Raw genomic sequence first — 25632 nt, 5'->3', positions numbered from 1 at the left:
AGGTGCAGTTGAGGCTATCGGATCTAGATTAGACAGGATTGAGACACATGTGGCAAAACTCCTTTCCTGTAATGAAGATAAGAGTACTATATCTCCCAGCCCTAAGACCATTAGAGATGGCCTGAATAAAAATAGGAAACTACGACAATTCCCACTTCATACTGATCCCATAGACGAAACCTCCACTACTGTAAGCAGCAATCAAAGTAGGATTAAAGATACACAACAAAAACCAGTCACTGAGTCCCATTCTACTATCAACAAACAGACCACACCGGCTATCAAATTAACATCCTTAAAGACACCATCCTCTATACATCTGGATCTCCCTCCAGCCTATACTCCTTACACAGTGATCCTGGGTGACGTTCCTCATTTACGATCTAATGACCAGGAGACCTGTGAATCATTAAGGAATAAAGCACTACACTGGCTGGGGGACAGAATGGGCGATACTCGCATATTATTCGAAGAATTTAAAATGATACGCAGAATAGGATGGATGGGAAGCTCTAGGAAAACACTTACTGGTGATTGTTTGGTATTGACCTTTCGTTCTCCCTGGTTGGTTAAAATAATTTTGGGGTTAGCGCCCAAAAACATCCTTGATCCAGGAATCAAGATACTTCCCCTGGGCTTCTTCTATCACCCTCCTCCTGAATCAATGAAACCAACCTACCACCAGCTTATGCCCAGCCAAATTTTTAACATTCCCACACACAACCGTTTCAGCGCACTTACCTCCCTAGAGGACTTAGATTGACTACCCCTAACAACAATAACAAGAACAACGATTCAGGCTGGGAATCCTGACACCAGCTTATCTATTTCCCCCCATAGGGGCTTACCTGAGTCTGAGATCGAACCAGCAGTTAAAGCTAATTGTCCACAGGGTCAAATACAGAATGGTGTAACGCAGTCGATTAGTCCTGCCTTTCGCTATATTAGGGAGGATAACAATCCTTTATCCCGAAAAGAGGAAGAAGACATAAATATTACATATTGGAATATATGGGGTCTACACTCCAAATTGCATAACGATATGTTTCTTGATTTTGTTAAGAATACGGACATACTCTGTCTCCAAGAGACCTGGTCGAAAAAAGCTATTAATATTAATGGCTTTAAAACATTTCACACACCAGCCTCTCCTTCAATCCACGGAAGGGCTAAGGGAGGCCTATGTATATATGTCTCCAATCTAATAATAGTGAAAAAATTTATATTTGAGCCACTTAACCCCTATTATCAAATCCTCACTCTTACTATGGATAGGAACGACACCCTAACATTTGTGAATTTTTATAATAATATCCCTAAAGAGAACGAAGCTGAAGTCATCGATCAACTCAGACAAATGGTATACAAGATCCAGATGACTAATCCAGGTAATACTCAAATCATCTGGGGAGGGGATTTTAATATTAATTTGTGCTCTAACAACAATAACTAAATATGCGGCTTGAATGATGAGGAAAATTGCAACTTAACTCACTTCCCACATAATATTCTTGGGAGTGCCCTGAACGAGACCATACTCATGTTGAACTTGAGTTTCGCAAATGAATTAGCAAATCCACAAATTGCCTTTTCACCGACCTATAATGGGAATGGGACAGGTTCGGTGATGGACTATATTCTGGCATCAAATAACCTTGGGAACAGGGTAAAGCACTTTACCACCCACAAGATAGTCATAAGCGATCACTTTCCACAAACTTTAACAATCAAGAAGAAGAATTCCACTCCCAATAAAAAGTATAAAAAGAATAAATTACATTACACCCATCCAAATCTTATTATGGATAAGATGAATGGGTATTCATTGAAATGGGAATTAGTCGATCCAGACACTATCACACATTCTGTAGTGGCTAAAGCCCTACCGCATATACTCTCCTCTCTGAATGAGAACTCTGCGCCCTCGCTAATTCTTGAAAGTTTTAATCATATCACAGCAATAATAAAAAGTTCCTTGTCCGTCGAGAGGAAAAATGGTGACCCTCAAAAACCAAGATGGTTTGATAGCAACTGTACGAATGCCCACCGTATATTAAAAAAAGCAATACACAATAGGGATGGAGCTGGTCTAGGAGTGCAACAGGCAAGGAAATTATATAACCAAGCTCTCGCGACTAGGAAAAAGTCAATAAAAAATTCCTTGTGGGAAGATTTACATAGGGCTTGCAACCAGAATGATAGCAAGGCATTTTGGAGAGTAATCAGGTCCCCATTCCTTCTCTCCGATGATTCTCCCTCTATAGAGATAGCGATAGATGAGGCGCAATGGGTGAGTCATTACACAAAAATTTTTGGCCTTCAAGAGCCAATAGACACGATAGCCCTCCCACCACCATCAGCATACGTACATAACATCTCCTTCTCCATAGAGATATCCTTCTCACTTGATGAGGTTTTAAATGCATTAAAAGAAAGTAAAGGTTCTAAGGCCCCAGGACCTGACGGGGTCCCCGTAGATATATATAAATATAATACAGATCTATGGGCCCCAATTCTGACTCGCGTCCTTAACGCAACCTCTTCACAAGGCCTTATTAACAGCTGGTCAGAATCCATCATGGTCTCTATTTTTAAAAAGGGCAACGGACAGGATCCTTCTTGCTACAGACCAATTTCACTCCTAGATTCACTGGGTAAAGTAGCAGGAAGGATTCTTCTCACAAGGTTACAATCTTGGGACACAGAAAAGAACGTATTGTCCGACCTACAGTTCGGCTTTAGGGAAGGTCTGGGGACAATAGACCAGGGGCTCAACCTGGCGATCTTGATGGGTAAATACACGAGAGCGAAAAGAGGGAAAATTTATTTAGCGTTTGTCGATCTCTCTTCGGCCTTCGACTGCGTTTCTCATGGGAAACTATGGCATACAGTAAAAGAAATGCAAGTAGAAGACTCACTAATAGATTTTCTGAAGGCCCTATATAGTAACGCCACAGCGCGAGTCCGATTTGGCAGAGCTGGTGAATGCACCTCTTCATTTAAAGTTCTTAGAGGGGTAAGACAGGGGTGCGTCTTGGCTCCATTTCTCTTCACATTATACACTAATGGCCTTGAGAAGGCCTTATTAGAAGGAAGCCAGGACGTTCCCCAGGTCCAACAAGATCAGGCCCCAAGACGCATACCAGCATTGCTATATGCGGACGATGCTGTCATTTTAGCCAGGACCCCTTTAGCCCTTCAACAGGCTTTGGACTCGTACAACAATTATATGCAAGACATTGATTTAAATATCAATGCCTCAAAAACCTTCGTGATGAAATGTGGGAAAGGCAGCAAAAAGAGTAAAGAAGTTTATTTAAATGGAAGCAAACTGGCTACTACATCCACTTACTCATATCTAGGAATCCTCATAGATGACAAGGGCCTATGGGGCAAAGCAATTACAACAAGAAAACTTTTTTGTTAGAGCCACAACCGCCCTTGTTAATTTTGCCCAAAAATTAGGAAGAAGACCGCCCCTGGAACTGATAAAAATATATAAGGCAAAATGTACAAGTGTAGCAACATATGGGGCAGGGATATGGGGCCATCGGAATGTCTCCGAATTGCAAAAAGTGGAAAATGCTTTCCTTAGATACTTATTGGCGGTTCCGGCTTCTACGTCCACTTACGTTTGCCATGCTGAGTTGGGAGTTTTATATATTACGGATATTATAAAAATCCAACCCCCAATTCTCTGGCATCGTATTTGGAAGTCTGAGTCAAACCGCCTTAATCAGGCAGTCCTTCTGGACGCCCTTAAATTGGACCATTGTCTCGACATAAAATGGATCAAATATGTGAAGGATTTTATGACAGACATTGGCAACCCTGAATATTTTAATAATCCTCCTTCCATGTTACCTATCTCAAGGAAAGATTTTAAGAAACGCTGTATGTATCACATGGAGAGCCGGAGATTTGCGAGTGAAGCCACAAAACCGTCTGTTTGCCAAAATCTTATGATATCATCTTCATTTGGCATGCAATCGTACCTATACAAATCTGATAAAAGATACGATCGATTTGTTCTCACTCGCTTTCGATTGAACATTTTTCATAGGCTGGTGACATTCCCAACTGTTAATAATTGGTCAAATGAACTACCACACTGCCCATGTGATTCTGTCTCCACGCAATCAACTATCCATGCAATTTTATTCTGTAAATTTTATGAAGATTTGAGAAGGAAATGGATAAAACCAATACTCAAAATTTGGGGTATCCGCCAATGTCGCCCAGCATTTCTGGCCCTTCAATGTCTCGATAATGATTGCGTAAACTACAATATTATTGCTTTTTTAAAAAATTTGATCAAATGTCGAAATAATATTGATTCAGGTCCATTGTGACAAGGACAAAAGTAGAACGTTAGACAAACAAAACCAAACGATGTTTTGGATTTATCCCCCTAAGCATCATAACAATAAAGTAGGGGGTGCTTGCTTCTTCCTTTTGTTCTAAAGCTGTAATCTAATCTCATTGCCCCAGGAAAATGAATGCTAAATATGGGATTAATGTTTTGTATTTTTATCATCGTCATTGCCCACTCATCATTTTAATTCTCTAACAATAAAATGATATGTTGTCCTTTTGTGTCTTCTTGCTGCTATATTCTGTATTAATATTAATTAGAGCCTTGTAAATGAGTTTATGTTGGCATATGGTGTGTAAATATATTTTTTTTAAACTATCTGTTTTTAAATGTTTAAGACGATCTGTTAAACTGTACATGCTTTTATGGATAGAAATTAACTTTCCGAATAAAGCTTATTCTGATTCTGATTCACTCGGACGCCGCCCAATTAAGAGTTTTCTCCTGGTCTGGCGGTTTCAAGGGTGATGCCTTTCAAAGGCTCGTATTTGAGCCTTAGAAAGGCAGTCGTGGGCGCGCCGCAGCACGTTCCACCACGGCATGGACTGTGAAGTCAATGCACTGCTGAAACTGGGGGCGCAAGCATACAGTGGGGCACACCGTGTGCCTCCCCCCGCATGCATCCCCTGAGGCAACAGGGGAAAATCACATTTAAACAAGCCAACTCTAGTTTTCCTAGCCACATTCTTTAAAAGGGAAATCCAGCTCTTTTCTGATGAGCTCTCACAATAACTCTTTCATCTTCCTATATCATCACACACCAATTTATAACAGTGTACAAAAACTTATAGTAAACATGAAAACAGTCGAAAACCTAAAAGATAAGCGTTTAGAGAGGTTTTACTTAGTTGCCATGGTCTTACCCTTTCCCTTTCCTTGGCGTTTGCGGCTTGCCTCCTCTCCAGCACTTCCTCGAAGTTCTCAGTTGGTAAGTAATAACCAGAAACATCTTTCTTCATTTTGTTTATTGATGCCATGAAAGGCAAAGGGCCTAATTGATCTCGAAGTACATCTTCCAACAGTTCAGGTGCTGGGGTCAAACACAGAGGTGGAATATCGTTCTTCCACGCCATCCTCAATTCCATGATATTAGTCGGTTTACAACTACAAGTTAAAATAAAGTAAAGTTACCAATCATTAAGGCTTTTACATATTAAAAATAATGGGTTTATATAGAAAAAACTTTTCCAATTCTTGTATTTTTTAATTCTACTGGAAACCGACAAAATAGGAAATCACAAATCAGCATATATCTTTCATGAGATGGTTTAAACTGCGTCTAATATTTTGAAGCATTAACACACAGGTAGGGAGTGGAGTAAAAAGTGGACTTGGACTACAGTGAACACCAATTCATGAGTCTTAAGGTCTTCAAGCAGAGATTCCATATATTTCTGAAAAATTGTTATTTTAGTAACAACTGAATGACCCAAGTAGAGAGGGCAGAACGCAAAATGGACATCTCATACCGAGGACTTTAATGCCAACTTGACAACTAAACTAGTCTCATTGCTCATCCCATTTCCCTGCTATCGGATTGTTAATTTGTAAGAGAAAAGCCATTTCCAAATGCATCCACCAAATGAATAATCAAAAAAAAAAAATATGCTATTCAAGTGTCATCGAACCAAGAAAGCCTAGGAGAGTCAGGAACACGACCTCACCTAAACAAGATGCAGCCCCATCATTTTTAGCTTGAAGAACCTTCACCTTGAAGCTTATTTTAAGAAGCGAGACTACAGTGCACAGTATTTTTCCCACCACATGATTTATTGGCGGAGTTATCATGACATTTCTGATGATCGGGTCATTTTGCGTCCACTAAATTAAGTAAACAAATAACCATGGAAAAAGAAATTTAACTAAAAAACACCGTGCACTTATATTGCTGCTTAGTAGTCTCTGTTTAACCACATTACCATATACTAGGCGTACTTTTCTAAACGAAACAACCAACTTCAGCCTCTATGTTATCGCAGTGCGAGTCTCTTCATCGTAGATGAAGCAAATAGACACTCAAGCATATTTCGCCCCTGCCTGGGAATCTGCGAAACAAGAAAATGTCCTAGACATTTAAAAAGCATTCTGAATGTGAGGCGTGTGCTCTATAGAGTCTATTAATAAAGCAAAATAATTCCTTCATATGACCTTCACATTATAAAAAGTAGGGAGTGTGAGCACGGATGTATCTCATTCTTTCCCCGATTAATACATTTGAGAGAACACTGATGGGCACAATGGTCTCTTGAACTGCATAAGACTCGGGTTTTACAACACCCACTTTTTAATTCATACTCTAGAACTGTGATTAACCAGAGAACCTTAGGAAATGAAAAGACTATTCACCATTTTTGCATTGCTCATAAGGATTTCTCCCGTTTACTGAGTAGAGCACTGTGGACAAATCAACAAAAGATGGAGACCTTTAAACAGTTGTTTTAAGAAGAGCCTTACAGAGCATCTCATTAAAAAAAATAACAGAAAATGACACTCTGGTAGGCACTCACATACTATGCCCCAAACACCGCCTCCCCCTTTAAATACTGACATGCCAAGCCCAGGCCAGAATTTGTGATAGAATTCCTGGTATATGTGATGAAGGCCACAAAGATGTGTGAGATGTTAAATCAAGGCCCAGAAAAGGGGAGAATTAGGAGAACAAGTTTCACGCAAACCATCTATAATCACTTGGCCTAATAAGCACACTTGCATGAATCTTAAGTTTATGTTCAAGTGACAGTTGTGTATTTTTTGATTATCAACAACATCCCAGTAACTAAGCATACCTAAAACAATGAAATATACATTGAATGATAAATCCATAATGGCTAGACTAAAAAAAATTTAAAAAAGTTAGGCTCGTACATAAAAACTCAAACAAACAAGGTAGGTCTATATGCAACATTGGATGACACTGGTCCTTGCATATGGGGAGAAACATACAAGAAACAGATAGTCTATATAGCTAGAGTGGAGCATTGACTAGTATGCTAGGATAATGATCTAGAAGCTAGGTACAAAGAAGCTAGGTACAAAAAGCACTGAAACAAAACAACTAGAAACCCATTTTCTCTGATCAAGAGAATAAAAGCAGACTTCAACAGATATGCTAATGCATTAATATGTACATGCAGAAGAGGAAAGATCATAAGGTATATCGTGAAAGAAAGTGTAAGACTTGTGGACATCTTCAAGAAAACTAATTAGTGATGATATATTACGAAGAATCCAAGTTCAAACGCCAGATAAGGACTATAACTTATTTTCTTGCACGCTCTTTTTCAAACACACAATAACCTATGCGCTGGAACACCACACAATCTAAACTGCTCAAGTTATAGAGGAAGTGTTCTGCCCCGCACTACCTTTCCAGCCCCCACTTCTTCCCAGCCTCGCTGGCAGATTCTATGGCCGTCTCCATGCCATCATGAAAGGAGGGTCAGCGTGCTAGCAGATTTTACAGACGCAGCGGAAAACCAGCGAGCGTTGCAGACATCAGCCAAACACTAGAGTGTTGTAACTGCTAGTTTAGTTTTCTGCAAAGCCCTCTGCTCTGGCGTCGTAACAGTACTGAGAATTCCTCGGGGGCTCCAAGGAATCCTGGCATCCAAGGGGACGAGCCAGGCGGCCGCTTCCGCAGAACCAGAGGAGCTTCACTGGAGAGCGGAGGTCGTCCCGTCCTGCTCCAGCACTCGCCATCGTCGCCGCCTCAGAGAGAAGTCTGGATTCAACCCAATCACAAAGGCAGAAATGACACATCCAACGCCAGCTGTGCCTTGTTCTTGGATCAGAAAAAAGATTTTGTATTCATAAAGTTGAAACACGGCCCCAGCCATTGCCACAATTACACAATGTATTTTCCATTTGTCCGGTTATGGGACCTTCCGGCTGACCCTTGGTGTGAAAGACCAGTGAGAGTTCAGCTGGATACCGTCACACACCCTCCAACCTTCAGACAAGTAAGAAGAAGCCAAGCAGCACTGCACCCTCCCTTCTCAAACTGGGCACAAGTTAGAGATGGAAGCGATGCACTTTATCCGACTTTCAGAAGAGGAGCAGGATTGCCAAGACAATAATGTACAAAGTGTACGGAACAAGCGAGAGCAGACGTCTGCCCAATGTACTACATCCGGACTGCCCACATACGAACTGTATATGTACCGAAAGCAGGCGGGCAACTAGAGCCAAATTTAGGGGGGGGGGGGGTCTGAAAAAGATTTCGGGGGGTGGGGGGGGGGGGCTAAGTCTTCCAGCCATAGGCAGAGTGGCTGTAAGAAGGGGTGAAAACACAACAAAAGCCTCATTAACGAGTAAATGGTTCTTTTAAAGACCTGTGAAGTACTCGGGTTCGGCTGTAATTAGACGGACGCCAGCCCGCGAGGCTGTCTCAGCCGGGCTGACACACATGGGGGGGGGGGGGGGGGGGGCTGAAGGCCGGTGATGCCAAAGGGTGTTGCGCGCCTGGCCGAAAGTTATATCTGAAGAATGCCCATTCAAATCCGGCAACTCGAATTTATCAGTAAGGGTGACTTACTGTGTTAATTTCTACTCCACTGAAAGGCAGGGCCGGACTGGGAACGCAAACCAGCCCTGGCATTTGGGTCGGACTGGCCGCGGAGGCAGGGGTGGGGGTTTGCTCTTGGGAAAGGTGGGGTGGGGTGCACGTGGAAAACATTGTAGCTGCGGTAACGTAAACAGCCCCTCATGGGTCCAAAACCTGCCCCCACCCTGGTGGCCCACTGGGGAAATTCTCAGTGCCCGCTACAGCCAGTCCAGCCCTGTTCCTAAAGGTAAAGGTGAGGGGGTACAGTCTGATCTTGAGTGGCATGACTGTATGTCTTCTCTGATAGAATAAGGCAACCTAAAGCTTAAGGTATGGATTTCAGGGGTGTAGGTGTAGAGCTGGTTAGATCAAGAAGCAGCGACATTCCGCCACCTGCAAAGGAAAAGGACAATACCTTATATTCAGAGCTGGCTTTAGGGTGGTTGGCTGCACTGGGCGCTGACCTGGAGGGGGCACACTGTGTTTAACAATATTAGAATAAAAGATGCTATGTAGGCATGGATAGCGGCATTATATGGCATTACCTACTAAACTAACTTACCAGTTCTTATACTTGCCACCATTTCATATGAAATGCTGGACGGCAATATGAGCGATGGGAAGCCGTGCTGCTAGAAATGTATGGGCACAAGACTAACACCAGCTCAGTGGGTTAGCATCCGTACTGCAGAAGTATGCAGGCAAACTTAAGGGCACAGATTTAAGTGTGGTTATTGCCAACAGAGCTTTCGTCTTTGAGCGATAAATAATACAAATACCACTACTGATTTGCAATGTAACAACTGCAAGAATACAGCAGAGTAATTAAAAAAAAGTAGTACAAATGAGTGTGGTAAGAGTGGTATATCAAGGCAAAGCCTGAGCCACTCTTGGACAGCATGTCTGGTTCTGGCTAGACCCTTGTTCCAAGGAATAGGCGATCGATCCAATTCAGAGACAAAACCAGCGTTCCAGGTACTGTCCCTAGACTCCCTAATGCATTTTTCTCCAAACAAAAAATGAAATGTCCATCATCTCCTTGTGTTAGCGTGGTATACTCCAAGTTGGCAGGGTATGCCCAGACGTGGGTCCCTTGCTCACTTTGCCACTGGAGTCAAGCTAGCCTGGCTGAAGAGGGGCGTCACCCCCAAACCAGTCCCAGGATGCTTGTTTCCAATCCAGGGAAGCCCTGGCTTCGCAGTTCGGGCTGGACTGTTCCCATGTGGCACAAGGCCAAGACTGAAATGCATATAGCCGTGTCTGAACTGGGCAGGGCCAAAGACACTTCCATGTTTCAGGACCTGGACTTTATCCTAGCCAATCAGAAAATCACCAGTAACTGGAAAGCACCAAATGGGCCTAGCATCACTAGGTGTAAACGAGAGCTAGAGAAGTGGGGAGGCTGCGAGAGTAGAGTTCCAATTACAAATGCAAGACGAGGCGTAGGCAGAATAGAGAGGGCCCAGACATGGGAGACACTGGTGGAAGAGCTGAAGCGCAATGACATGGAATCTGGCATCTGGCAGAGCCACCCCACAGGCGGACTCTAGACAGTGGAGCCCACAGAGAGAGGACCCAGGTACCGACCAAGAGCTGGAACTCATGGAGGCTAACCTGTAAGCTTAGCACGGTGCACTGAGCAAGATACGAGAAATGGATGCACACACGAAGGCTACACAGTCAACAAACAAATAGCAATAGAAAGCCTTACATAACGGAAGAAAAGCCTCTTAATGGCCTGCATTGCGGGGGAGGGAGGGTGGAGGGAGTTGGCGGGGAACTGAAAGGGGAGTTTAAACATGCATAACCATCGTGAGGAGACTAGAAACACAGATGGGCAAGTAGGAACGAAAAATTTATGAGAATAGATAGATAACGGAGGGCCCTGTTACTTATTGAGATGTGAACTCAAGAACGCGATTTATACAAAAGTAAATAAAATAGGTTTACGAAACAAATAGCTGTGTCTGAACTAAGGTGGCGAAGTGTGCTAAAGAATGATGATGGATTCAACCCAGATTTGTGACTGGGGGTGAGTGTCTGAAAAGTTTCAGCGCTCCGTCCATCATCTCCTTGCGTTTGCTTTATTCAGACAGAGGGGTCATTTAATCTTTTTAAGCTCATGTTTAGAAACTACTCATGTTAAGAATAATATCCTCATAGTAATAGCCAGTCCACTAACTTGAAAAACTTAGAAATGTTAACGAAATAGGCTTTTTGTAATTTTAATTATGAGTCATATTACATCATTTTTAGGCAATACTAGTCCAGTTGTTTAATGGCTCTGCTCTAGGTCTGGCTCTTGGAACATAGTCAGGCCTTGGCTCTCGTATGACCAGATACTTGCTATGAATTTTCTGTCTTTGCTACTAGATTACCTTTACATTTTAAAATTAATACATTATGTGAAAAGTTGCTTGGCAGAGGTGTCGCACTATGTTACTTGTGGATGGAGGGATAATGTCCAGAGTTTGCTTTATAAAAGGGCAGTAGCCACATTTCAGATTGAGCATTGTAAATACCAGTTGTTAATATAAAGCACTTTACCTGTAGTCAATGTATCAACCTCAGAAGGAAGGAAGGAAGGCTGAGCATTCGATTCATGAACAGCGGACGCTTGCATTCCTTAGCGCAGAGCCATCCAGTCCACAGACCAGTGTTGTGAAACACAGCAGGGCCCGCTCTGAGTTTCCTCTTTAGTTTCACGTTTTAGCTTGACATTGTTTTCTAACGCTGACCTTTTTTTTTTACACGATTTGCACTTACATGATGATACACTGAGAAGTCTAAATAAGTTAATTTCTCAGTAAGTATTATCATCATGTTATTTGTACACTGTCCAAGTCTAGGCACATAGTGCTCGATTCCCTTATATTTTTTTTTGTCAAACCATTTTTATTGCAGGACCAAGTATATCGTACAGTAACCAGAGTGCATGTCAGTAATGCAGCTTTCCCGTCCTCCCCTTAACCGTTAATCCGTGCAGCATACACAGCCGTACTGCCCACATCCCGGAGGCCGGGCGGCATCATTCAGTCGTATGGCACATTGATATAATACTGTCAGGAACGAACTTCCGGTGGGGAGACCCGCTGCCCGCTTTTGGTCGCTGTCCCCTTGCTCCCCCAGGTACGCACAGAACTTACAGTCTACTTCCAGAAAACCTCAAACATGTAAACTCACCCTCAGCCCTCCCCTCCCTAGTGCCCCCCCCCCCCCATTGCGCCTAGTCAGGAACAAATAGCATGTGTAGTGAGTGGCAGGAAAGATCCATTAATCCCTAATCGTGTGTGTTTGGCAGGGGAGCGAATGGTGCGACTTCGTCTGCTGCATCGTCAGAGTTCTCATCTTCCTCCCCACTGGCTAGGCTATCCCGCAGGGCCTGTACTAACACCTCCCATTCCATTGCCGCCTCCTGAGCCCGGTCATCCGGTTTGCGGCTCGATTCCCTTATATGTTATTGTTCAGTTGGAGACAGCTCTAAGGATCCAGGCAAACCATTGCATCAGCTCTGCACCATCGACAGTACGATTGGAACAGTGCTTTTATTAATAAATGGCCTCTGCGCTAAATTGGGCAGAGGAGCACTTTGGTGGGATTGTCCTGGGATGTGACACGCTGTGACTGAGTTGCAGTCCTGACGACTAGCACCCCTATCCTGCAAAGGACAATAACCCGTTCTACACAGGCCAGCTTCCGGACACGTAATTCCCAGGAATAAGGGTTAAGCAATCCCAGTTGATCTGGCAGAGGGTACTCCCACTATGAACTCAATAGCATAGGTAGATTTAGGTTGGAGTATAATCATTTAGTAATTTTATGATGGTTGAACTGTTTCCAGGGGAAAGCATTGGGGGATCCACACAAGCCATACCTCACTTAACTCCCCTGGGTGTCTAGTTTTCAGAAATGTGTGGGTTCGGTAGATTACCCTAGATGGCTGCCGAGCCCTAGGCCAAAAACCCTGGAGACCCCCCCCCCCCCCCCCCCGCCAAACCAGGTCATTTTTGCGATAGGTAATTTTGATGTCTCCACAATAGGTTTTGGGCCCTTGTCAGTCGCGGGTACTTGGTCCACCCACGCGAGTGAGGTACCATTTTTATCGAGAGACCTTGAGGGAACGCTGGGTGGTAGGAAATTTGGGTCAGCCCGTGATCCCACAACTATAGAAATCTGAGAATTTTTTTCTTTCCAGCAAAATGAGGTTTGTGGGAGATTCTGGGTAGGAAAGCGTGGGGGGGGGGGGGGAGGATCCGCGCACGCCATAGATCCCTGGACTCCCCTGGGTGTTTAGTTTACAGAAATGTGTGGGTTTGGTAGATTCCCCTGGATGGTCGCCGAACCCAAGTTAAAAAATACAGGTGACTCCCTCGCAAAACAAGGTATTTTTGTAATCGATAATTTTGAAGTCTCCACAGTACATTTCATTTCACGGGCACAATACCTACCCACACACGTGAGTTACCATTTTTATCGGGAAACTTGGGGGAATGCTGGGTTGGTGGAAGTTTGAAAAAATGTATAGGTTTGACAGGTTTCCTTAGGTGCCGCCAGAGCTAGGGTCCAAAATCCACAGCTAGGCACATTGCAAAAAAGGGTCAGTTTTCACTGTAATAATGTGATGTGTCCATGTTACATTTTGGGACGTTTCCTGCTGCAGGTAGTAGGCCTGCCCACACAAGTGACATACCATTTTTAACAGGAGACTTTGGGGAATGCTGAGTGGGTGGAAGTTTGTGGATCCGTGCAGATTTCAGAACTTTCCATCACTGAAATGTGAGGAAAAATGTATTTGTAACATTTTTTATTTTTTTTACAAAGTGTGAAGTTTGCACGGGATTCTAGGTAACAGAACTTAGTGAGAGCCACACAAGTCACCACATCCTGGATTCCCCTGGGTGTCTAGTGTTCATAAACGTATAGGTGTGCTAGGTTTCCTTACATGCCAGCTACGCTTGTACCCAAAATCCACAGGTAGGCACATTGCAAAAAAAAAAAAGCCAGTGCCTTGTGGGCTTACTGCCGCCCTGGGGGGAAATTAGGAGCTATTGCCCCGATATGTCCCCAAGAGGGTCAGAAAGACTGGCTATTTTTTGGGGGATTGGGGGCATTGGTATCCCCATTCAGGGCAGCCCCCACCCCTATGTATAAAAAAGCCAGCATAATCACTGGCGCCTATGGGGGCTACTGCCCTATCTGCCTGCTGAGGGGGACAGAAAGACTGGAGCATTTTTTTTCAGGGGGGGGGTTGGCATGTACATTCTGGGCAGCCTCCACCCCCAAACTTTGAAAAAAAATATTCTGTGGTGCCTAGTGGCTTTTTGCCCCCCGGGGAGCAGATAAGGGGCCATTGTCCCCATCTGCTTCCCAGGAGTGCAGAAAGACTGCAGCACATTTTTTGGGGTGGGGACATTAGCATGCACGTTCTGGGCAGCCCCCACCCCTATGTACAAAAAAATATATATATCCCTGGTGCCTAGTAAGCTCTCTGCCACCCCACCCCAGAGAAGGGCCCCCATTTGCGTCCTGGGGGAAGGGGTGAGGGCATTGACATGCCCATTGTGGGCAACCCCATAAAAAGACTTTAAAAAAAAAAATCCCCAGTTTCTAGGTTGCTTTCTACCCCCTGGGTGGGCAGATTGGGAGCTACTACCCTCCCCCCATATGCCCACCTGGGGGGGGGCAGAAAGACTGATTATGCCTGAATTTATTGGGGGGGGGCAAAGGCCCTTGCCCAAGGGGCCGCTCCCCCCCTCCCTGGTGGCTAGTGGGTGGATCCCTGCTTGGGAATCTCCCTCCAGGGATCCACTAGGGAAGGGTGCCATTGGAAAGGAGAGATGCTCTCCTTGCCAATGATACCTCTCCCAAGTGTTTTAGTGCTTGGAGGGCTGAGATAGCCCCACGAGCACCGAAACATTCAAACTGAAACGAAGTTTCAGTTTCGTTTTCAATGTAATGATGACCATGCGCCATGCGCACGATCGTCTTTACATTGAAAATAAAAACAGGCCTCGGGAGGTTGTAAAGCTCTTCCCTACCTCCTGAGTTCACCCCCCCAAAAAAATAAAAATAATAATAATCCCTCTGATGTTTGCAGCAGAGGGATTTAGTGCGCCTGTGCACATGAGAAAATGGTTCCGTCATGAGCACAGGAGTACCAGTGCTCATGACAGAACCATTCCGTCATGAGCACCGAAAAGGATAAACACATTTTGGAAAATCCAACTATTTTTCTGCAGATATCAGCTTATGAGTTGTGAAAATAAAAGGATTTATGTCTTGAATACCTGTTTTTGAAAACTTTGGTATACATATAATAATTCAACCTAGCAAAAATTTTGATAGTCATAGGCTGGGCTGTACACAGGAGAGATACTCATGGGTAGCTGGAGAGCTACTGGTAGCTCACGAGATACTCGTTGGAGACAGGGGGAAAAAATGAAAATCCAGGCAAGACTTGGGCCTGCCATTTGAGACCATACTAGGCATTGAAAGGAATCCTAGCAGTTACAGATAAACACAAAAACATCAATTTCTAAAAATACAGAAATTAGTCCTTCGAGTGATCTTTGATGTTTTGTATCAGGACTGCTGTGACAACAGCTGTTTAGACTGACGAGAGGAGAAAAAAAAGACAAGTTTTTCATGTGGGTTTAAGCAGTTGCAAATGTGCACATATACTAATTTGTTAATGTTAGAAATGGGATTACTGGTTGGCTGAGGTAGGCACCCAAGCCAGGCAGGAATCACCACTCTGGTTAGAGTAAGCTAGTTACACACTAAAATATAACCTGTGCTCACCCTCTGGTAGCTTGGGACAGAGCACTCAGACTTATCTAAAGAGGCAATGTGTAAAGTATTAGTGCACACCCACAGTAACAGTGAATACACCACAAAAAGACTCCACACAAGTTTATTAAAATAGATTATAAACAAACAAGGTAAAAATCCAATATATAGAAGTTGAGATGTTGAATTTTAAAGGAATAAATGCCGGAAATCGCTTAAAAGCAAGTAGAGCTAAAAAAGTTTTTTTAGGTCACTGAAGCAAAGTCAAAGTTTGGGCCGAGCAGCTACAGGACCCAAGCAGGCCTCCGTGAACAAAGTTCCTTTCCTGGCTGCAAACAACGAGATATTTTGATGTCGAGTTCTGCAAGCGCAGAATGTGTCAAACCTCTCCATGCAGTGGAGTCGATGCATCAGTTCCAAAGTCGGGTGCCGGAGTCAAAAATGCATTGACCGATGTGCTGGATTCTGCCACACAGTCGAGGAGTTGTGTTGACCTCACCAAGCCGCAGCGATGGCGAAACACTGTCTGATGCGTCAATATCTGGAAACAAAGCACTTGCCCCAGCCGATGTGTCAATTTTATTCTCTCAACCCGGTTGATGCACCGGCTCTGCTACATGCAGACAGGAGATGCATCAAGATCCGTGTTACAAGTATCTGGGCTTCTTTCAGTGAGCCAGGCATAAGAGCAGCGGTAGAGACTTTGATATCCCAGAGTCTCAAGCAACAGGAGACAAGCCAACAAGTCCTTGGAGATCACCTGGAGGGAAAGCAGAGTCCAGCACTCCTCTAGCAGAGTCAGAGAGCAGCAAGGCAACAAACAGAAAAGCTGGCCTTCCAGATCAGCAGCCCAGTGTAGTCCTTTAAGCAGCACAGCAGTTCTTCTGGCAGAGCTTCAGTTACAAGTCCAGTAGTGTCTGATTTTTTGTTATTTTTTATTCTTTTTATTGAGTTTTCATTTAAGAACATAAACAGCAAAGTACGCTACCACAGTTACATTGTGTCTACTGATACAATTACTTGCCTGGAGGGTCACATCATCCACAGAGCAGCACAGTTGAGTTTGTTTACATAGTAAAAGGAGTGGTAGAATAATGTGGTGTGACACATACAGGATAAAAACACCAGACGTTTAGCAATACAATACCACACAGCCTTTCAACCCAGCAGGCACCCCAACATTGCAGCCCATGTGCACTATCTCTTTGTACAGGTAGAGTCATGGATCGTCCGCAGCAGCAGAACAGAGCCAATTTGTAAATGTGAACCATATGTCTTTAGGGTGAGCCTGTGTTGGTAGAAGGTCCCAATAGCAGGTTAATTGGTCTCTGCAGTATGTGGTATCTTTTATCCAAGATTTTGCAGTTGGGGGGGGGGGGGGGACGGAGGTAGCTCCCCAAGGCAGGGTCACCTGTCTTTTTGCCAACAGCAGCAGCATTGCAGTGAGCTGCCTCGCCGGAGGTGGAGTACCCTGAACATACCCCAACAATGCCACCAGTGGGGTGCTAGGCAAGTTCTGTCCGGTGATATTCTTGATGTGGTACAATATTTTCGACCAATAGTTAGCTATTGATGGTCACTGCCATGCTAAGTGTAAGAAAGTGGGGGAACCCACACCGCCAGCAGTTCATGTCCGATCTCAACCCCATGTGCTGTAGTTTTGTCAGGGTGCGGTAAAGGCGATGTGCCTAAAGCGATAATTAGGAGACAGTTGTTCCATTTGCCTGCAGCAGAAGTCCCATTGGTCATCTGCGAGTTCCTCCCCTATGTCCACCTCCCATGCCCTTCGTCATTGTAGCACGATGATTGGAGAATTTTTTTGTGTGCTTGTGTAAATACGAGTTGCTAGCTTGCGGTCCGATTCTACTACAATCATGTTTTTTAATGACGGAGGAGCGTATGGGGAATGAGCTGAACCTGCTCCGACACGATGCACGTAGCTGGTATTATAAGAGCGTATCTAGCGCTCTGGAAGGTATTGAACTGCACTGACTGTTGGAGAGTTAAAAGGTTTCTTCTGGAAACAAGTCCTTGCCTAGAAGGGATTTTGTGTGAATGTGCGCACGCCTGCGCCCTACTGTCCATGAGTGCCAAAAGAACAATTGATGGACAGAATTCAGAACAATGTCATACTTTCACCCCAGTTCAGAGATCTGGGCCTAAAGCCATCTTTTTGTTTTGCTCGCCATTCCAGTTTGGACCCAGCCATATGCAACTCAGTCTTGACCCTGCACCCAATGGGAACAATCCAGCTCGAACTGCCAGGCCAGGTCCTCCCTGGACTAGAAACAAGCATCATAGGACCAGTTCACTGTCCATGAGTGGCGGGAACAGTGGATTATTTGCTAACGGAATTGATGGAGCATGTAGTGTGTCTGTTCCTTCCGGTCTGCAGAGCCCATCCCAGGCTCAACGCAAGGTTTCAGTGGTGCAAATATCCTGCCTCTGACGTTTATATTTCTGATATAATGCCGTATTCAAGGGGAGTGGTGCCACTATATCCATTTCAACTGCTACATGTGGCTGGATCGCTATGGGATGCAACCAAAAAAGTGGGAATAGAGCCTGAGCACTGTATGCATAAAGAGCAAAGTCTAGAGCACCAAGCACCCCCCGTGCCAACGGTAGAGTGAGTATCTCCCAAGATATCCGGGGCTGTCTCCCTGCCTACACCAGCTCGATCATTAATGATCTAAGTCGTTTAAAAAAAATTGTGCCATGATTGGCATTGGAATGTTCATGAACAAATACAGTCATTTTGGTAGGATGATCATTTTTGTGATGGCGATACGGCCTGCTAGGGAAAGAGGCAATGTCTTCCATCGCCTAACCCGGTCTTCTATCCAATCCACTGCTCTGCCATAGTTGGCCGGCCAGATCTCGTGCAGGTTCCTTCTTATCCAGACGCCCAAGTACCACGTTGGGCCAGCTGACCATGCTATTGGATATTCAGTGTCAAAAGCATGTGTACCCAATGTTAATGGGATAATAATGGACGTCCCCCACTATCCCCCACAGGCCCCCGTAGCGCACTAATGATCTGGTCATGGGTGCAAACTTTTCCCCTGGGTTTGTCATGTAAAGGGTGATGTTATCAGCATATATTGACAGAGTCAGGCCTCTGGTTGTGAACCCTATCCCGCAGTTTGCGCGATGTTGTCTTAGTCTGGCCGCTAGCGGCTGTCGCTATCGCAAATAATAGGGTGACAAAGGACACCCTTAACGAGTTCCTCTGGTGATTTTTATAGGCTCAGAGATGAGCCAGTTTACTTTAATTCTGGCCATGGGCAAGGAGTATAGAACTGAACTTGCTGTATAAACAAGGGTCTGAATCCAAATCTATGGAGAAGAGTGAACAAGAACTTCCACTCCAGAGAGTCGAAAGCTTTCGTGGCATCTAGTAGTGCTGCTATTTCCGAGACATGGAGGGGCGAGATAATGCAGCAAGACGAAAATTGTCCTCAAATTATGTGAGGTCGACCGACCTGGCATGAATCGGGATTGGTCCGGCCGAAAGATCAATGGAAGCAGTGGCTGTAGTTTATTGGCCAATAATTTGGCAAAGATCTTAACATCTAGGTTGATTAGTGAGAGCGGTCAGTACGAGTCACATCTCAAGGGATCTTTGTCAGGTTTTAACAATGTTATGATAATGGCCTCACGCATGGGTTTTGGTAGTACCCCAGTTTGTGAGGCTTCTTGATATATCGCCAGCAGCTCTGAATATTCTCTATAGAATTTGGACTTTTAGGCCATCAGAACCTGGAGCCTTGTCAGCCGGTAAGCTATGAATTACTTTCCTTACATCCTCCGCGGTTAGCGGGACGTCAAGATATTCGCGATGTGCCCTACTTAGCCATAGGAGTTCTATCGAATCAAAGTACTCTAGCAAGTCGGGTTCTAATGGGTCTGACTGAGCGGTGTATAACTATGAATAGAAATTACGCATTGTGTCTAAAATCGCTGGTGGTCAACGTGCCAGCCGGGTTGAGGGTGTGGAAAGTTCTGTTATAAATATGGAGCTTCCAAGCGGTTTTAGGAGGTTCGCTAACATCTTCCCAGGCCTATCACCTTCCCCATACTGACGTGCCAGTGCGTGCGTATGTACAAATCTCGTCTCCCTGTCCGCCTCTTCCTGAAAAGCAGTTAGTTTACCCCAGATTTGTCCAGGTATCGTAGACGGGGAGAGTGAAAACATTGCAATTCCAAAGTGCGGATTTCCGCTTCCAGCCTGGTCAGGCTACCGCGGATTTCTCTGATTACTCCCGATTGTGAGGCTATGCAGGATCCCCGAATCACCACCTTAAAAAGGCCTCCCATATCGTCCCCATGGAGTCAACCAAACCCATATTGTGTTGAAAGTATTCTGTGATGTGTTTCCTGATCTCTTCCCTAAACACTGAATCAAGCAGCACATTTGGGCGGAGCCGCCAAGTGAATCGCTGAATGTAAGGTTTTGGTACTGAGAATTGTATCATGCAGGGAGCGTGATCAGATAGCGTGCGGGGGGTGGTGTGTGACCTCAGTAGCCCAGGAGTGTAAGTCTTTAGAAGTTAACCAGTAATCTAGCCGGGACCAGGCTTGGTGCGTTACGCATGTACCCTCGCTGGCTGTGGGGTGGAATATACGCCATGTGTCCATCAGTTGATGGTCTTGCATTAGTCCCTTCAGAGCAGCGGCTGCCTGCAGATGGTACGTGCGAGAGGAGCCCGCCCTATTTGGGGTGGGCGACAACTCTTACATTAAAGTCATCATACACGATAGAAAAATTCAGGGATGTCAGTGTAGGGACCATAGGTGTTAGCGATGGTCTGTTGATCGTACATTACACCCTGTAAGTCTATAAAGCAACCCTCAGGGACCGCAACCACCTGCTGCTTTTTCCAGGGGATCCCTCTATCAGAATTGCCGCCCCACGAGTGTAACTTGAATAAGTGGACATATATATATATATATATCTCACCACAGCTGTTTGAGGCTAGTTTGGCACAGGCTGTATCTTTCATAGGAGTTTCTTGCAGCAGGCATATATCTGCATTGCGTCTGCTTAGGTAGGTCTGTACTAATCTGGATTTCCTATGGTCGTTCAGACCACGTACATTCCAAGTAATACCATTTAATGATGACATCTATGTCTGTTTAACACAAATATATATACCTGTGCGAAAGTTGCGGACGTAAGGTACTGCATGGGCTAAAGCGCGCTGTGACCTAATAACTAGGGTCCCGCCATGTCGTATACCCAACTCTTGTGAATCATACAGACTCATCCATGGGTCTGAACACAATGGATCCTCAGTAGTGCATTCTGCGGTAGCAAACTGTAAACATTAACATTTCCCACCCTCCCACACCAACCCCCCAATTAGGTTGTGCTCTCATTCCCATTGAACGATCCCAAGTATGAAAAGCACCCTGTGTAACTTAAGGCTGTTGGGAATTATCCCAGGGAGGTGCAAGGTCACGGGCATACAACCCCGTTGAAAATTATGTGAAATTAACAAACAAAAAAAACAAAAAAATAGCCGAAGGAGAGAAAAAGAAAAAAGAAAAAACAAGATACAGGACAGAAAAAAAGATGGGTGGAACTACAAACAGCAGCAAAATGATAAACGCTCCTATTGGAAAATTATTGCTACTGAAATGGGTACAAAAAAAATTACTACAAGCAAATCCAGTCCCGCCATTGGAATGGGAAATATATTTAACCAACTTATACAAAACAAATGAAAAGACATAAATCAAGACACCTTTGCAAACCAAGAGTGGAAAGGAAGAAGGTACAGGTTAATAGGCCTACTTCGCCTCTCCAAATTGAAGGTTACATAAAAAAGGCAAGATCATCGGCAGCAATGGGACCAGACCAAATTCCCATTAAGGTCCTGAAAAGTAACCCTAAAGAGTGGAGCAAGCTTTTAGCCAGCCTTTTCTTCTACATATTCGAAACACAGGAAATTCCAAAGTCCTGGAAAGGGAGTATCATTATCCCAATACACAAGAAGGGCTCCAGACTGTTGCCCTGTAATTATCGGCAGATAGCTCTTCTAGACGCAACTGGGAAGATCTTTGCAGCAGCTGTTTTATAACATCTTAAAGAGTGGGCATTTTCATCTGGTGTAATTCCGGTAAATCAAGCCGGGTTCAGAACTACACACTCGGTCATTGACAATATAGCAGTGCTATAAACGATAATGGACAAATATGTCATTAAAAAATCCCAGGTAGTGTATGCAGTCTTCGTCGACTTTACGACTGCATTTGACAGGACAGACAGAGACACGCTATGGAAAAAACTCCAAAGAATGGGAATTCCGGATAACCTCCTTCAATTAATAATATCACTGTACTCCGGGACATGGTGTCAAGTCCAAATAGAGAGGGAGAAGGGTCTCACTAGCCCAATACCTACTCCTAACGGTCTGCGGCTAAGGTGCCTCCTAGCTCCCTTACTGTTGTCTCTATACTTTAGTGACTTGCCGGAAAGACTTAATCAGGTCAATAATTTTCCACCTAAAATTGCATCTTATAAAATCCATACTCTGATGTACGCAGACGACATAGTCATTTTAGGTTTGACTCCTTTCGGTCTGCAAAGGAATTTGCAGGCACTCACTAAGTATACGGAAGAAAACTATCTAATACCCAACGTCACTAAAACAAAAATCGTTCCATTTACAGGAAGGAAGCGATATGCTAATTACAACTTGTCTCTAGGGGAAAACCGTTGTGAATAGTAAAGGAGTATACATATTTATGGAGATTCTTTTCACAATCGTTGCAGAACTTGCCCCATTTACAAAATCTGGGCCGTAAATTTGATGTCCATCTAGGGGCTCTTCAACAACTTTACTCCTTCACTGGACAAAGACACTTTTACAAGTATATAGCTCAGAGATACCATCGGTATTATCATATGCCATAGAATATATTCCTATAAGCCAATGGAAACTCTACGCCCTACGGAAACTGACCAAAACGTCACAAGCCGTGCCGATACAAGCCCTTCGTCTGGAACTTTCATTAGTCAGTTCTTTTGCAAGAGGGATCATTAACATAATAAGATGGGCATATACCCTTGTTCATGCGGTTCAGGGAACTCTACGATCCCTACTAAAAACTGAAACATTTGAGCAAGAACTTTCTAATTTTGTATTTAGTCAAAATGTCTCTACCGCTTTTAAACTATCCAAGGTTACCCTCGACATGCTAAAATCATGGACTCCAGCACATTTGAAACTTTTTTTAAAACATTTAACGCCAAGGTTAAGTATGAATCTCGATATCCAACATTGCACCAAGCTATCATTGTACAAACAATATGCGGTAACTATTGTATTTAAGAAAACGCAACAGTATATGTCTTTTAATTTAAAGCACTGAGTCAGGCGAAGTATTTTATTGCTCCGACTAGGGATACTGCCTTTGAAATCATTTACATACAAGTGGTATCCAAAGGAAAAGGAGTCTAGTCTTTGTGATCTATGTAAAGGCGGAGTGCAAGATTTAGAACATGTGTTATTCGCTTACCCAAACGTGATTGTCACAGAGGCTAGAAAAAGATTAAAACCAATAAGAACAAAATGCAAAATTAACTCGGTTCAGAACCTGATACTTCTTTGTAAGGAACCGCCTAATGAATGTGTGTATTAACATGTTCAAATTTTTTAAACTCATTTTTAACTTTGTATTAGAATAACAATTTTACTATTTAAATGTAAATTTTATATGTAAAAATTGTGTTGTTCTCAGTTGAGAACTAAATCAAACAAACTTGAAACTACAACCCCGTTGGAAACAAACAGGGTGGTCGAGCTCATATTCTAGCCTAACAATTACATGTAATAGTCTGCAATATGTAACACGGGAGCAAGCTTAAACAGCGCATTTACAGTTCTAGAAAGGAAACATGAATTACCAGCAATACAAGGACGGGTGTCCACCTTCCGTAAACACCATGTTGTGAACGCACCCACAATCTGTCATCATTTAGACAGCTACAAAAACAGCCATGTCAAACGGCCACACATTACTCTTCAAACATGGTCACTTAAATGCCTGCTCGGCGAGGACTCTTCTCCACGAGGACTGTGATGTTGCTGTACCGCCAGCTTTGCAAACTTGAGCGCTGCTCCAACATCTGTGAATATTAAAGGCTTACTTCCAGTATGTACACAGAGCTTGGCTGGGTATAACAATGCATATTTAGTGCCCTTTTTTTGCAGCAGTTTTTTGGCCAGGACAAACACCTTGCGCTCCGCTTGAACGGCATGAGTGAAATCCAGAACCAAGGCGATGGTATGGAGTGGATCCCTGCTCGCGGGCCATTTTTAGGACGGTGTCTATCTCTACAGTTCAGAAGGCGAGCAAGGATTGTGCAAGGTTGAGACCCAGGAGGCGGCCTTGGGCCCAGTGTTCGATGGACGTGCTCGAACAGAAATATTTCACAGATCTTTACAGAATAGTTTTTTCAGCATGGCTTCAACATACTTCTCCATGTTCATTGACTCCTGGATGCCTGTGATGCGAACATTGTTTCTCCTCGACCTCACTTCAAGGTCTTCTTTCTTCGCTTTAATGATGTTGAGGACCTGATCCATGCGGAGAAGTTGTTCATGTGTTTTGGTTGGCCGGTTGTCTGTGTCTGAAACTCTAGTTTCTAGTGTGTCGATTCTTGCCTCCTGTTTGTACACCTTTTGGGTTGCTTGATCCATCCTTGCTGCCATGGAATCCAATTTCTCATAAATCGCTCGCAAACTGACCTTGACTTGACGCAACATGGACCTAATGTTGTCTTCCTGATCAGAGTCCATTTGTGTTTCCGGCACTACATTGGAAGGCACTGGTCCACCCTCCTGCAGTCTTGTCGACCTTTTTTCAAAGGTTAATTTCAGCTGCTTAATGTCGATTTCACCATGATCTCTTATTCTTTGCGCAGATCCGGCACAGCACAACCTCCATATTTGCCTGGCAAGCTATGCAACCCACCAATGCACCCAGCCACACAGCGTGTCTCGGTCGTAAGCTGGCTGTGTTTAACACGCACCACATGTTTATCAGTGCAGTTTCTCCAAATAGTGCCTGTAACGCTTTTGCAATCTCGCACCTTAGGGGTTCCAGCACCTATCCCCCTTCACTCACGGGGCCAGGCAGGGCGATGCACTGTCCTTTGAAACTGGCTGCAAAACTATCACCTGACTGGTGCACAAGTCTCACAACTTTTAGAGGTCTGTTGTAAATAAGGAATGTTCACAGCCAACCCTCTTCCTGCACCACTGTTTGTAGCGTGTTACTGGCTGTACTTTGTGAATTTGCGCATGGCACCTCACCTCCCAGCTTCTACTGTGTGCAGAATTTAATTTGAATATAGCTCTCAATGTACCTTTTGGCCTTCTGCTGGATTCCGCTGCAGCCCTGCAGAAATCCGCGTCAACTGGTGTGTTGCGCGATGTCCATTAGCCTCTACTGACCCCAGCAGGACCGCGAAGTCAGCCCTTCTGGGCCCTAAGGTAACACGGGCAGCAAGATGTAGGCCGCGAAGCGGGATACAGCAGGGGCCCGCTCCTCACCGGAGGCAACCACCGGCACATCCAACAGCTGCCCCGCGAGTCTATACACTCCGCCTCTCAGCCGGCAGCGGTCACGACAAGCCAATACCCAACTCAACACCCGCTCCGTCCACAGACACGCCATCGAACTCTGGAACCTTCTAGACGCCACAGCCCCTGACGTCGCCTTCCTCACGGAGACCTGGATGAACGCCTCTTCAGCTCCCGACATCGCCATCGCTATCCCAGAGGGCTACAAGGTCGTCCGGAGGGACCGAAACGCCAACCAGATGGGAGGAGGCATCGCCATCATCCACAGGAACACCATCCGTCTCACGACCAGCACCGACAACACCCTGACCAGCGCCGAACACCTGCAT

General features: G+C 44.5%; 1 protein-coding gene across 8 annotated transcripts in view; it reads right to left on the bottom strand.

Moving 5' to 3' along the window:
• Nucleotides 1-25632, bottom strand: part of LOC146784525 (factor in the germline alpha-like) — a 270799-nt gene that overhangs the window by 225513 nt on the left and 19654 nt on the right. For all 8 annotated transcript variants that reach the window (XR_014970444.1, XM_085633427.1, XM_085633430.1 and 5 more), the window contains exon 2: nucleotides 5239-5479. Coding sequence is in view for 7 of the 8 variants with exons in the window: in XM_085633427.1 (XP_085489553.1) it covers nucleotides 5239-5460 (222 nt within the window). In the remaining variant the exon portion in view is untranslated. The remainder of the gene's footprint in view (nucleotides 1-5238; nucleotides 5480-25632) is intronic.

Source organism: Triturus cristatus, chromosome 11 (genome assembly GCF_964204655.1).
Source record: "Triturus cristatus chromosome 11, aTriCri1.1, whole genome shotgun sequence".
NCBI classification, from domain to species: domain Eukaryota; kingdom Metazoa; phylum Chordata; class Amphibia; order Caudata; family Salamandridae; genus Triturus; species Triturus cristatus.
The sequence above is the reverse complement of the archived record's forward strand: the minus strand, read 5'-3'. Positions and strand labels throughout refer to the sequence as shown.